The following is a 12,498-nucleotide window of genomic DNA, read 5'->3' on the forward strand; positions in this document are numbered from 1 at the left end:
CATTGTTTCTTCTTTTTCTAAGCCTTTGCTTGAATACTCCCAGCAATTAAAACTTTACAAGCAGCTTTGAGTGACGTGTATGACCACGCCACCGTGAGTTTCGAGATTCCTCGGCATAACAATCACTACCAGATCGGACTACCCGTACGTTGGGTAGGATTCTCGGTCTTATGAGAATATCAAATCTAAGCCTATCGGCCGGATTTCTCGGAGCATCCGGCAGCGGATCGCATTGAAGGATGAGACCATGGCGTGCGGCGCAGCCAGGAAGAGGAGCCGGCGCAGGGGTTAAGGTTATTTTACTCCGTCAGCGTGACAACAGACATGGAATCCATTGGTTACCGCTTCAAAGGAGAAAAAGGAGCGCCTGAAACTTCCCATTCAGCGCTGCCCTCCGTCGCCAAGCGCGGCGTGGAAACTGATTTGTCCCTGGGACTATTGCAGCAAATAAGAGGACGAGACCTCTTTACTCGGGTCCCGGGATCCTGCGTCTGTCAGCCAGCCACCCCCCTCATATATTGGTTTAAGCACCCCATAGCCAGCCTCAGGGGTAGTTACACAGAATATCCAGTGTGGGTGACGACTACACATATAAGATTCGAAGAGTACCTAGCCACCACCCTCGCGGTTCACATTCCAAGCAGCTTCAGGTTGTCTCCAACAACACAGCACAACCCAAGTTACACCACCCAAAACCACCCACCATGAAACCCACCCTCCTCACCACCCTCGCCGCCACAGCGACCGCCACCGAAATCCTCCTCCCCCTCTACCAATACCCCGCCAACAACGGCGCCATCTGGGACCCCATCGAAAGAGCCCTCACCGCCCACCCCTCCCTCACCGCCAAAATCATCATCAACCCCAACAACGGCCCCGGCGGTCCCAACCAAGGCATCGACGACCCGCAATACGAAGCGGGCACGAAAGCGCTCGCCGCCCACGCCAACGCGCAGCTCCTCGGCTACGTGCACACGTCGACCGACTTTGGCGCCACGCGCTGCAACGTGCCCTGGGCGGACATCACGGCGGATATTCGCAAGTGGGCGACCTGGGTGGATCGCGGGGTGGCGATTAAGGGGGTTTTTATTGATGAGGCGCCGAATGGGAGTGGGAATGACTGCGTGGCGTATATGCGGAATTTGACGGAGCTGATTCGGACGGATGTGGAGTTGGTGGAGAGGTTTGGGCCACGGCCGGTGGTGGTGTATAATCCGGGGGGGACGGGGACGTTGCAGCCGTTTTATGATCTGGGGCCGGATCTGATTGTGGCGTTGGAGACGTGCTTTACGGTGCCGGAGCTGGCGGGGGAGGATTATGATCAGTGTCCGAAGGCGGGGTTGTATGAGAGGTATGATCATGATGGGGTGGGCAGCTCGATTGATAATGTGCTGTTGCCGAGTGTGGGTGCGGCGAACGCGGCGAATACGGCGGTGCTGGTGCATGGGTTTCATGATTTCAATGGGCCGTCGGCGAATTTGAGTGCTACGGCGGCGGTGCTGGAGCAGTTGGTTGGGGCGGTGGTGCAGAGGGGCATTGGGGCGACGTTTTTTAACACGAGGGGATATCATGCGTTTGAGGATGGCCCGGCGACGTTTGAGAGTTTCGCGGGGGTTCTGAACGCAGCGAACGCGGCATAGGTTGGAGGAGATATGGGACGGACGGAAAGTGTGGTGGGATAGTCATGGACTCGTGGTAGATAAACAGTATGATATGGGCATGTGGGTACCGCTAGATATAAGTGTGGTACTTGAATAGAAGTTGGCATCGCCACATGTGGCTCCCAACACGCTCAGCAACCTGTAGACTTGATGCCGTAGCACTCCAGCGCGCCGTTGCGGTTGTCGACAATGGTGTCTAAACGTAGAGTGAGTGGTCTGATTAGTTTAGGGTTACAGTTCAAGGATTCAGGGACACTGACTGAGGTCGAAAATGGCAGTGGGCCAGTTGGCCTGGGCAGCGCCGGTGCCAGGATTGCACTTGCAATACATCAGCGACGGTCCAGCGTCGACGATCAGGCCGTTGTCAGGCTTGCCATTGGTGCACTGGATGCATTGGTCTCCCAGATGGGCACTGTCGATCCCTTGTCAGTCTGATCTGGGATCAAGTCATAGCACACTGAGCATACCCATTTCCAGCTGGATCGGCCTGCAGAGTGCCGTAGCTGTTCTTGAGGCACCGGTTCAGATCGAGCTTGGAGCACTTGTACTGCCCAAAGATGTTCCTGCAGTTGGCCGTCAACGTCCTACCGCTAACCTTGATCGAATTGGTCTCGCAAGATCCGGCAAAGTTGGCGGCGAGAACGCCGGAGGCACTGAGGCCAAGGACCAGAATGGAAAAGATGGACTTCATGGCGGTTACAGGTTTGCGTGTGAAGATCTAGTACCTGTTGATCAGATCCCGATTGGGGTGCCAGGTGTGTGACTTGTTATAAGCGGAGTCTGGAGCGGAGAGCGGTGTAGTCAGCCCAGGAATCTGGAGCTTCTGGGGGTTATGGGCCGGAGGATCATTGATGAGAACCGTGCTGGAGGCAATTGGAAGCAACCCAGGGTTACAACGTGTTTGAGAGAGGGGTAGCCGCTGATATTAAGGTCGTCATTAGAGCTGTCACCTGGAAGCTTGGATCGGGGAGGCAAACCGGGTTCCAGTTTCCTGGGTGGCTCGGTGAGTGTGCAATTCGGTGACAAGGGCCGTTTGGGATATGCTTGATATCCGTCGCAGGCACAAGCGGCCCCCAAGCAAAGCCCGCGATAGTGAGCCTAATTATAGAGCATTTATCTGCTATCTTGATAGTTTAATAAACCACGTCCGGGTAAATCAACTTTGCGGACCCTCGTTGTTGGTAGAAGGACTATAGCGACTGTAGACGATTGGCTGGCAATATGCTGCTGGTTGAGCCTAAGAGACGCGGCACAAATCCTGAAAAGGGGGCCGAGGCCTTGCTAATGTTTAAAAGTCTCTCGCGGCGACTGTCAAGACTCTTTCTGAATATGTGAACCCAGATGCCCGGACGGAGGTCACCAGAGAAAACGACATACCAGGTGCCGTACGTCTGGTTGGGGTGCCGGCCTTTGGGATGTTATATTGCTCAAAGAGTGCTGCAGATGCCGATGTAACGATATCAATCCGACACAACTGATTGCGCTGATTAATTCCGCGGAAACTCGGCCCCTGGCCTTGGTCGGTGTGATGGCAATCTGATTTTGGAACCCGCCAGCCCCGTGCCATATCTCGCACCAAACCAGCAGAATGGCTGACCACAAATCGATCACGATGGTGGCATCGCAGATGATAAACTGTCGGCAGCCTTTCCCAGACTCCCAGGCAGTTGACTGACTTGGTTAGCCTATTGCCTACTTTAGCTTGTCGGTAAACCTCGTGTAGGCTGCGTAAAAGAAAGGTGTATATGTTTCATGGATCTAGATCTTTAACTAATATACTCTGTTAGATGACAGTTCTAGTTTTGGACTTGTCTTACTCCCACACAAGCCATGGTTCTTGCGGGAGGGTATTCGGCGCAAAGTTAGCCCGGCTGTTTCGAAGCAGAGGTTGCAGTGGCCTGCACACTCGGAGCAACAGCGTCCGGAATGTGGAAAATCCTAGGTTGGAACCCATGGAAAGTTCCCATCGGCGATCCTTTCCATGAAGAAAATACGGCCCCTCGGCCGACCATCTGTTTCCCGGGGTCACGGGAACAACTGAAGACATTGGCTCGATATTTGTATTAGCTCACAGAGATAGGAATTGATGTTTTAGCGTTTAAAGGTCCAACATCTTTAGTTCACAAGGAGAGGGTTCAGGGTGGCTCCTAGAGTCCTCAATGCAGCCGGTAGTTTTGTTTGACTCTGGACGTCTGTCCTTTCCTCATTTTTGTATGAAGATGGTCGGGGCTTCTTCACTGGGATGAATTGTGTCACTTGTGGTTGTGTTGGTGGGTGGTTATTCTCTCTTGGCCGTCAGCGTTGAGGTTGAAAGTGAAACCTGGAAATTGAAACCTGGAAATTGAAACCTGGAAATTGAAACCTGGAAAGCGAAACTTGAGAAGGATCATGAAGAGCGTCCAGCCAAAGCAGCCAGGCGACGAGGGCGGTTGTCAGAATCTATTTTCGGCCCGTCCACAGGTGGCGCCCCGCTGAACCGAAGCAGCATTCTCACTGGCCGCCCTGTTTTTCAGCGATATCTGAACTCGGATGAACCCGGTAACCCGGTTCTCACCGACAGCTTCGCTTTCTGAAATACCGAGCTACAAACATCACCAAATTACAAACATCACCACTATGGGTAGCACCGGGACGAGCGCCGCCACAGTTCGGCAAGATAAAGTACCCTTTTTAGAATTCCCCTCCTTGAATCAAGACGACCTTAACCGCCAGCAATGCCTAATTTACATGATCCCCGGCAACCCCGGGCTCGTCGCTTACTATGAGCCGTTCCTCAAGACCCTGCGGCAGCTGCTCGACGAGATAGAAGTCCGACAGGACTACCATTACGCTTATCACATCTACGGACGCAACCTCCTAGGTTTCGATGACGAGGACCACGAGCCGCCGTTCGGAACAACCACCAGCTCCGGCACCCTGACCGAGCCCTTCTCCCTCGAGGACCAAATCAACGGCGTCTGCTCACACATCCACACCGTCCACACCTCCACCCTCCAGAACGGACGAACCTTTGACTCAGTCATCCTCATCGGCCACTCTGTCGGCGCTTACATCGCCCTCGAAACCTTCCACCGCCACCACACCGCCTCTACCATTACTAGCACCACCACCAACACCACAACAGACCCCCCCAACCCCAACCCCCACCCCAACCTCCCCACCCTCCCCCTCCGCTCCAGCATCCTCCTCTTCCCCACCATCACGCACATCGCGCAATCCCCCAGCGGGCGGCAGCTCAGCCTGCTCCGCAGCCTGCCCCTCCTCGAGCGCACCGCGCCCCACATAGCCAAGGGGTTTGTGGCGCTGTGGCCGGCGTGGGCGCTAGGCGGGCTGGTGCGCCGCGTGCTGGGGTTTCCGGCGCACGCGGCGGAGGCGACGTTGAGGTTTCTGGGGCAGCGGGATGGGATTTGGCAGGGGTTGTTTTTGGGGGTGGATGAGATGGGGGTGATTGGGGGGGAGAGGTGGGGGAGGGGGGTTTGGGAGGTTGATGATGGGGAGGGGGATGTGAAGGGGGGAGGGGGGGAGGGGTGGGAGAAGTTTTATTTGTGGTTTGCGGAGAGGGATCATTGGGTGGCGGATCGGTGTCGTGATGAGTTTATTGAGAGGAGGCGGAGGCATGAGAAGGGGAGGACGAGGGTGGTCGTGGATGGGTCGGGTATTCCGCATGCGTTTTGTCTTCGTGAGTTTACTTACTGTCTGTTTTGTGTGGTCGATGTGTGGCTAATCATGGATGGATAACTACAGATCATAGTGAAACGGTGGCGGAGAGGGTGAAAGGCTGGATCGAGGAGATTGCCGGCCGCCAGTGAGGGGAAGGCCGGATACGCGACCACCCAGACGCCCTCCTGGCGGCCAAGAGCCTCGATATGCGACCGTGTTGCGCTGTCCTGTGGCCGCCACAGCTACCCTACCACCTCACAACGCTGAGTCTTCTGGGCGGAAGCATTCCGTCGCGAGCCGCCAGGTTTGTCCGCATCAAAGGCCATGGAGCAACCAAACGTACCTAAGTGAGCCGGATTCAGCTTGTTGAGGCCGTCTTACTTCCGTGGCAAGCAAGCACCCTGCATCTTCATTGAATGATTCATCCAACGACAAGGGGAGCCGGTGTGGTTTTCAACCTGGGGCCGGCCCGGACCGGACAGGGGCACCCCATCCCGGCCCATCAAGCCCATCTCGACGTCGACTGTTTAGGTGATATCCACCGCCCAACTGCCGACACCGCAACGAGGCATCGAAGGGATACAACCTGCTTTACGATCGACCCAATGGGATGGCGGACCTTTCGCTTCTCAACGTGGCTAGTGGAGCAGCCGCGATCCAGGAGAGCGGGAGAGCAGCGGTGGTGACAGCCAAGTTTAGGCACCCGAATTCTCTGGCCCAAGATTGGCCGCGACAGCTCCACCAAAAGAACAAAACTCCAAGGTTCAGCTCTCAACTGCAGCATGCCGTGATCATCATTGGGAACCATTATTTCCCAATCGGGCAGTCCGATGGCTTTCGGTTAGGTGCAGCGTGACAGAATCTGGTCTCTTGCTGTCTCATGCGTTGAGGAAAAATCAATCGCCATTTGGGTATCCTATCGAGAACGCCGTAACCAAACCCGTTGATTCAGTCATTCCATGCATGCAGAAGCCCACAGTACAGTTCCCGTCCGCATGCCGCAGCTTGGGTGCCCATGATAGTCAGCGCCATCGTTTCCCTGATTTCCAGTACCACCAGTGCCCTCTAATGTCTTGTAACACTGCACCCAAACGCCTGTGACCCTACCCACTGCTTTACATCCAATATCGGCCCACGCTTTGGACTGCGTTGCCGCTGAGAGTCTTCTCGTCGCTGCCGGACCACCTAGTTTGATGAGGTGATTTCGCTTCCACGTCCCACAACCCCGACATCGCCTGTGCTAGCGCAGTCCCCTCCATGACTGCGGCTGGGGGCAGCCCAGTTGCTGGTCCCGGTTGTGAGGGGACGTCAAATACTTGTGTTTTGTAATGGGGCTTCTGGTAGGAGTCTCGCAGCTCCAAAGTCGAGGTCATTGGTAGGGCCTTCAGGGCTTCGGGCGTAGCGTGCGGCACTGTGTTGCTTGCTGTATATTCAGCGGAAGGCCATGGCCCGGAGTTTTGGGCGTACTGTGGCACCACGCCTGGGCCAGTCGTCGCTGGGGTTGTCGCCCTATTCCGGATGCTCTCGACGTAGTGGCAAATGAAGAAGAATAGGAGAAACGAGTGGATCACCCTGCCGCGTCGTATTAGTTGCTGCGTCCAAATCTGAAGCCTCTCGTCTTGGAAATAACTCACATCATGACAATCAAGAGGCAGATGCTGGCGATCTCTTCTCCCGCCGTGTCGAAGATGGCCCCAAAGTCAGTGATGCCGCAGATCACATCCACTAGCAGTGTGCCTGTCGCGGTGGCTATACCTAGGAAGAGGACGCCGTCGACCCCAATGTGGAGTTTGGGCGGAATCCCGCCATCCCGGCGGAGACTTGCCACAACCAGCTCGGCCGTGTTCCAAAGAGCAACCACGGGGCACTGTTTAGGGTTATGTTAGCATAAGGGGCCTTCAGCAGGCACGGTAGGCCGCGAGCCAACTGACCACTACTAGAACTGGGACCAAGCGTTCGACGGCGCCGAAGGGACCTTGCCGCCCGGCGGCGACGGAAGCGATGATGCCTATCACGGAGAGAGCAACGAGCAAGGATGCGGTCCGAAGGACGTTGCAAGTAACGAATACGCTCCAGCCCAGGCCATGATAATCGGTGAGCCTCCACTGCTGGAGCTCTTTCGACGAGGGCTTCGCTGTTGGCGGCGGGAGTGAATCCAGCCAAGCTTCGACGGCGGGATCGTAAGGGGGAGCTGGCCGAGACGGCTGTGACCGCAAGTTGATCCTCCACATTGAGCGGATGGTCCACGACCTATGATGGTGTTCGGAGAGCAGAATCGACTCTTTTTCGGGTGCTGTCGCGCAGCATGTCGAGTTTCCCGGAGTGTAAGGCTGAAGGATGATTTAGGAAAGCCCTGTTGTTGGAACTTGGCGGATATGCGGCCTCGCCAGACTTCGTCTCCCAGCTGCAGGTGTCCGTTGGGTGATGGATGGGGTGCCTTGGTTGGTTGGAATGGAACCCTTTCCCGTGGGCCGGTCGTGTCAACTCGGGGGAATGCCGCATGTGTCCATCACGTTCCAGGCCCGGAATCAACTTGCCAACGAGATTGTTGGTTTGGTCGTATATAGCAATAGCTTCAATGGAACCCAGAATACCAAGGCTGCGTTTGTTGGACTCTTTAAGGAGACCCGAATCTGCTAAACCCGTTGGGAATCCGCTGGGATGTTGGTGCGCTTGTCCTGGTGTGTGGAATAGGCTTTAGGCACCCGAATAACGACCCCCTGTCATGGGCTGCGGATGCCCGTCCCACACATTCCCTCGCGCTCCCCCGTGTCCTAAGCAATCTTAAGAGCCGAAAGAGCCGCGTGCCTCTCATGGTCTTGCTTTTGAGAACTTTTGCCACTCGTAACCTGCAGGGAACTTACATAGGTAGTGTAGAAAGGCGCCATCTCGACCCCCAAAGTACGGGATGAATTCCGCCGCCCGAGGTGGCCAATTCCCGCGGCCTCCGTAATTCACATCCCTTGGTACCCCGGGCCGTCAAGACCTTCGGTGCCGATCTCCCGGTGCGCATCCTCGAGGCATCCTCCTTCACCCCGGTGGATGTCACTCGGTCCCGGTCTCTGCGGCTCAAAATGCTGAGCCCGCTCCGTCTTCTCTCTGCCTGTCTGGGATTGGAGATGAGCCCCAAAAAGACGCCGCGTAGGGTGAAACATTGCCGACGCTTAACCCTAAGGCTGCAGCTTGCATCTAAATTGGTAATTGCGAGATGCGTGTCAAAAGGATGCGTCGGGAAGTCAAGATGCTTCCAAGTTAAGTTCCAAGTTCGCAACGAGTTATTGACGCGTTGTTAATGAGGACTGGTCGCAGATCGCGAATTGGTCACATCCGCGATCGGGGTGCTGGCGTAGCTTGAGGAGGATTTACTACTATTTTAGACCAGCACGAAGCATACGGCGTGTGGATGTTTCCACAGGCTGTTGCATTAGTTATTGGTATTGGTCTTATTCGGGGTATTCGTACAGGGAATGAATCTCATTGCGGCGCTGGCGGATTCTTCGAAAGCTCCAAGTGTGGCTGAAACTTGCACCGCATTTCTGCCAAGATCCAAACTCACAAATTCTCCATGAAACAATCCAATTCCAAAACTGCGCCATCACGTGATGAACTGGCGAAGCTGGCGAGAAGGGCAGTGACGTCAGTCGTCGTATCGACTAACCCTCGACTCGAGCCCGACAAACCGACCGGGTATGGCTCCCACAAAGTTGCAGATGTCAGTATTTTTGTGTTAGATGTCAGTGGGCCATTTAAGGTTTTAATTTGAAGGTATTTTGGCTTGTCAGATGCTGGATCCATAATAAATCCCGTACACCACAAAATAATCATGGGAATATTGATGGATGCCTTGGTGCCTGCTGGAAACTAAGGCCGCTATCTGTTATCAGAATTTTTCGAAAATATGCTGCCCCACCAAACCCAACTCCCCCACCTTCCATGTTCTGATACCACAACCCACCACAGGCGCCGCCGCTAACTTTCGCCTCTTTCATCATCTCGATCGGGGACAACAAAACGAGGGCAGAACTCTTGCTCCCAGTTTCCGGAAATTAAACCTCGAGACTTTTAATTCTCTTCTTCTTCTTTATTCCTTACCTTCATCATGGCGCCGTCAGCATCCAAGGAAAAGCGCCTCGCCAAGCGCGCTGCTGAGGGGAAGAAGACTGTCGCCTCGCGGTCCAAGGCGAACTCTAAGACTGCCAGCGCCGCCGCATCTGTGAACGGCGACGAGACGCCTCCAACCGAGATTGACGCTTTCGGAAACCCCGTCGAGCCTGATGAGCCCGCTACTTCTTCAGACAAGATGGGCGAGGTTAAGCGCCTGGCCGAGCAGCTGGACAAGCATGGTCTTTCGGACCGCGTCACCACCGGTGTTCTATCCTCAACAGCCGCCAGCAAAGACGTGAAGATTACCAGTGTGAGCTTGGTGTTCCATGGTCGGGTGCTGATCACAGATTCCACTCTCGAACTCACATTGGGCCGCCGATACGGTTTGTTGGGCGAGAACGGCTGCGGCAAGAGTACGCTGCTGAAGGCCATCGCCGCCCGCGAGTATCCGATCCCCGACCACGTAGACATCTATCTCCTGAACGAGGGTGCCCCCCCGAGTGAGATGGGCGCCCTGGAGTGGGTCGTCACGGAAGCCGAGCGCGAGATGGAGCGCCTTGATAAGCTGGCTGAGAAGCTGCTTGAGGAGGAGGGCCCCGAGTCCCCCGTCCTGATGGATCTTTACGACGTATGTAGACACCGCTCTCGGTCTTACTCCGTGACAGTCAACACTGACCAAACCTTTAGCACATGGAAACGATGGACCCCTCGACTTTCGCAACTCGCGCCTCGCTCATTCTGACGGGTCTGGGTTTCAACAAGCAAACCATCCACAAGAAGACCAAGGATATGTCTGGTGGGTGGAGGATGCGTGTCGCTCTCGGAAAGGCGCTCTTCGTCAAGCCCACCCTCCTGCTCCTTGACGACCCCACCGCCCATTTGGATCTCGAGGCTTGCGTGTGGCTGGAGGAGTACCTCAAGAAATGGGACCGTACCCTTGTTCTTGTCTCCCACTCGATGGATTTCCTAAACGGCGTGTGCTCAAACATGATCGACATGAGGGACAAGAAGCTCATTTACTACGGCGGAAACTACGACACTTACACCAAGACCAGGACCGAGCAGGAGACGAACCAGATGAAGGCCTACCACAAGCAGCAAGACGAAATTGCCCATATCAAGAAGTTTATCGCCAGCGCCGGTACCTACGCCAACCTAGTCAGACAAGCCAAGTCACGTCAAAAGATTCTCGACAAGATGGAGGCGGATGGCTTCATCCAGCCTGTCGTTGCCGACAGGGTCTTCACTTTCCGCTTCGCTGATGTCGAAAAGCTTCCCCCGCCGGTTCTTTCCTTCGATGCCGTGACCTTTTCCTACTCGGGCGACCCCAAAGACGACTTGTACCGTAACATTGACCTTGGTTTCGACATGGATTCGCGGACTGCCCTTGTTGGCCCGAACGGTGTCGGAAAGTCCACACTTTTGCGCCTCATGACCGGCAAGCTGTCTCCCACCGGCGGTTCCGTGACCAGGCACACCCATTTGAAGCTGGGCCTCTACTCACAGCATTCCGCCGAGCAGCTCGACCTCACCAAGTCGGCGCTGGATTTCGTGCGAGACAAGCACAAGGACAAGTCGCAGGACTACCAGTACTGGAGGCAGCAGCTCGGCCGCTACGGCCTGACGGGAGAGGCCCAGACCTCGTTGATCGGCACCTTGTCCGACGGGCAGAAGAGCCGTATCGTCTTTGCCATGCTCGCCATCGAGGGACCGAACATGTTGTTGCTCGACGAGCCCACCAACGGTTTGGATATCCCCACAATCGACAGTTTGGCGGATGCGATCAACGCGTTTAGCGGTGGTGTCATTGTCGTCAGTCACGACTTCAGGTAAGCTCCCCGCGCCCCCATCTCCGGTTTAGATGCATTCTAGGTGACGATTCTGACACGTTTGTAGGTTATTGGACAAGATCGCCAAGCAGATTTTGGTGTGCGAGAACAGGACTATCAAGCAATGGGATGGCAGCATCTCCGACTACAAGAACTACCTGCGGAAGAAGATGATTTCCGCTGGCGCCGTTTGAAGTGGTTGAGCAAGACGGCTCGCATGTACGAGAGGAGTAGAACAACGGCAGGCCGCATCGCAGCAGATGCCCTACACAGCAGGCCACGCTGCAAGGCGGCCTGGCGGAAAAGGGGGTCGCCCCGGCGGCACCCAAGATAGCACGGGAAGGGCCGAGGGGCAAAGAGAGTGTTGGATCGGTATGGCGGCGGTCCTTTGCGCGGCCATGATGCTTTTGGGATGGGATAGATTGTGACCCTTTGCTCCGCGTTACCCACAGATTCCGCCATTCGTGAGTTGCATATCTCGAGAGCTAGAAAGCCGAGTAATGACGGAATTCAGAATGGATTATTTGTGTTCTTTCCACGACGCCGTGATAGAAGCCATGCTTTGTTACTTGATGATATCACCGTCCCATTTCGCCAGGGCCAAAGCAGGGAACCGTCAGGTACGAAGTAGTGATACCCGAAAACGGTGGAGTTGCTGGACCGCCGTTTAGAACCCCGCCGACCCGCCTCCGTGCCTCTTTCCCCAACCTCAAAAGCTGGGTCCAGGCCTGCCCCATCCCACACCCTCAAATGCGTCCATTGTTGGTTAATTACTTGTGCATCCGCATTTGGCGCGATGCCGACAGAAGGGCGGAGAAGTGTACGCCGTCTTTCGGATGCAATCAGTTCAAGTGACATCTTGAGCCTCTTGCGCGAGAATCCCCGTTTGTCGTCAGCGGTGGTCATCCACCAATAAATCCATCATCCAGCTCTGACGGCCGCGAGGCGAGGGTCTTGGTTTGGGCTGCTTTCCATTCTGGTTGGTTCGAGGCCCCGGACCGACGGGGCGCGGGAGAAGCAGGGCTTTGTGGAAGCATGGTTTGACGCACGCACCAGCGGCCAGCCCCGGCGGGTAATTGGCACCAGGGCTGAGATGGACTGTACCTGACCAGCAGGGAGGGGGTGTTGCTAGGGTGTTAGGTTACTTGCGGATGTTGGCGAGATCTTTGCAAGCTAGTGTTGGGGAGTAAAAGACGTTCGTGGTATCATTAGTTGCCTAAGGGGCAATGAATTACAAGATATCA

General features: G+C 55.5%; 5 protein-coding genes across 5 annotated transcripts; 3 read left to right on the forward strand and 2 right to left on the reverse strand.

The window, feature by feature from the left end:
• The first annotated feature begins 259 nt into the window (after window positions 1–259).
• On the forward strand, window positions 260–1,745 carry F5144DRAFT_127854 (Spherulation-specific family 4-domain-containing protein). The gene has a single exon (XM_066782274.1). The coding sequence runs from the start codon at window positions 705–707 to the stop codon at window positions 1,638–1,640; it is 936 nt and encodes a 311-aa protein (XP_066646865.1). The 5' UTR covers window positions 260–704; the 3' UTR covers window positions 1,641–1,745.
• A 162-nt stretch (window positions 1,746–1,907) lies between these two features.
• On the reverse strand, window positions 1,908–2,352 carry F5144DRAFT_484099 (uncharacterized protein; the record flags this gene model as incomplete). Its single annotated transcript, XM_066785422.1, has 2 exons — window positions 1,908–2,073; window positions 2,129–2,352. 2 exons carry the CDS (start codon window positions 2,350–2,352, stop codon window positions 1,908–1,910), a joined length of 390 nt encoding a protein of 129 aa, XP_066646866.1.
• Window positions 2,353–4,277: 1,925 nt separating this feature from the next.
• On the forward strand, window positions 4,278–5,470 carry F5144DRAFT_482076 (uncharacterized protein; the record flags this gene model as incomplete). Its single annotated transcript, XM_066785319.1, has 2 exons — window positions 4,278–5,340; window positions 5,406–5,470. 2 exons carry the CDS (start codon window positions 4,278–4,280, stop codon window positions 5,468–5,470), a joined length of 1,128 nt encoding a protein of 375 aa, XP_066646867.1.
• Window positions 5,471–6,282: 812 nt separating this feature from the next.
• F5144DRAFT_642323 (uncharacterized protein) lies at window positions 6,283–7,552 on the reverse strand (the record flags this gene model as incomplete). Its single annotated transcript, XM_066792797.1, has 3 exons — window positions 6,283–6,893; window positions 6,956–7,188; window positions 7,253–7,552. The coding sequence occupies 3 exons, from the start codon at window positions 7,550–7,552 to the stop codon at window positions 6,437–6,439; spliced, it is 990 nt and encodes a 329-aa protein (XP_066646868.1). The 3' UTR covers window positions 6,283–6,436.
• Window positions 7,553–9,238: 1,686 nt separating this feature from the next.
• On the forward strand, window positions 9,239–11,776 carry F5144DRAFT_563160 (P-loop containing nucleoside triphosphate hydrolase protein). Its single transcript, XM_066788357.1, has 3 exons — window positions 9,239–10,053; window positions 10,113–11,254; window positions 11,322–11,776. The coding sequence occupies exons 1-3, from the start codon at window positions 9,421–9,423 to the stop codon at window positions 11,446–11,448; spliced, it is 1,902 nt and encodes a 633-aa protein (XP_066646869.1). The 5' UTR covers window positions 9,239–9,420; the 3' UTR covers window positions 11,449–11,776.
• The last annotated feature ends 722 nt before the right edge of the window (window positions 11,777–12,498 follow it).

Source organism: Chaetomium tenue (genome assembly GCF_020726465.1).
Source record: "Chaetomium tenue strain MPI-SDFR-AT-0079 chromosome Unknown F5144scaffold_2, whole genome shotgun sequence".
Taxonomy (NCBI): Eukaryota; Fungi; Ascomycota; class Sordariomycetes; order Sordariales; family Chaetomiaceae; genus Chaetomium; species Chaetomium tenue.

What these genes read in the sequence shown, in the direction of transcription:
- F5144DRAFT_127854 (XM_066782274.1), top strand. Translation starts at nt 705, where the DNA reads ATGAAACCCACCCTCCTCACCACCCTCGCCGCCACAGCGACCGCCACC.
- F5144DRAFT_563160 (XM_066788357.1), top strand. Translation starts at nt 9,421, where the DNA reads ATGGCGCCGTCAGCATCCAAGGAAAAGCGCCTCGCCAAGCGCGCTGCT. An exon ending in TCCTGATGGATCTTTACGAC is followed by an intron (nt 10,054 to 10,112) that starts GTATGTAGACAC and finishes CCAAACCTTTAG; the next exon opens with CACATGGAAACGATGGACCC. An exon ending in GTCGTCAGTCACGACTTCAG is followed by an intron (nt 11,255 to 11,321) that starts GTAAGCTCCCCG and finishes ACACGTTTGTAG; the next exon opens with GTTATTGGACAAGATCGCCA.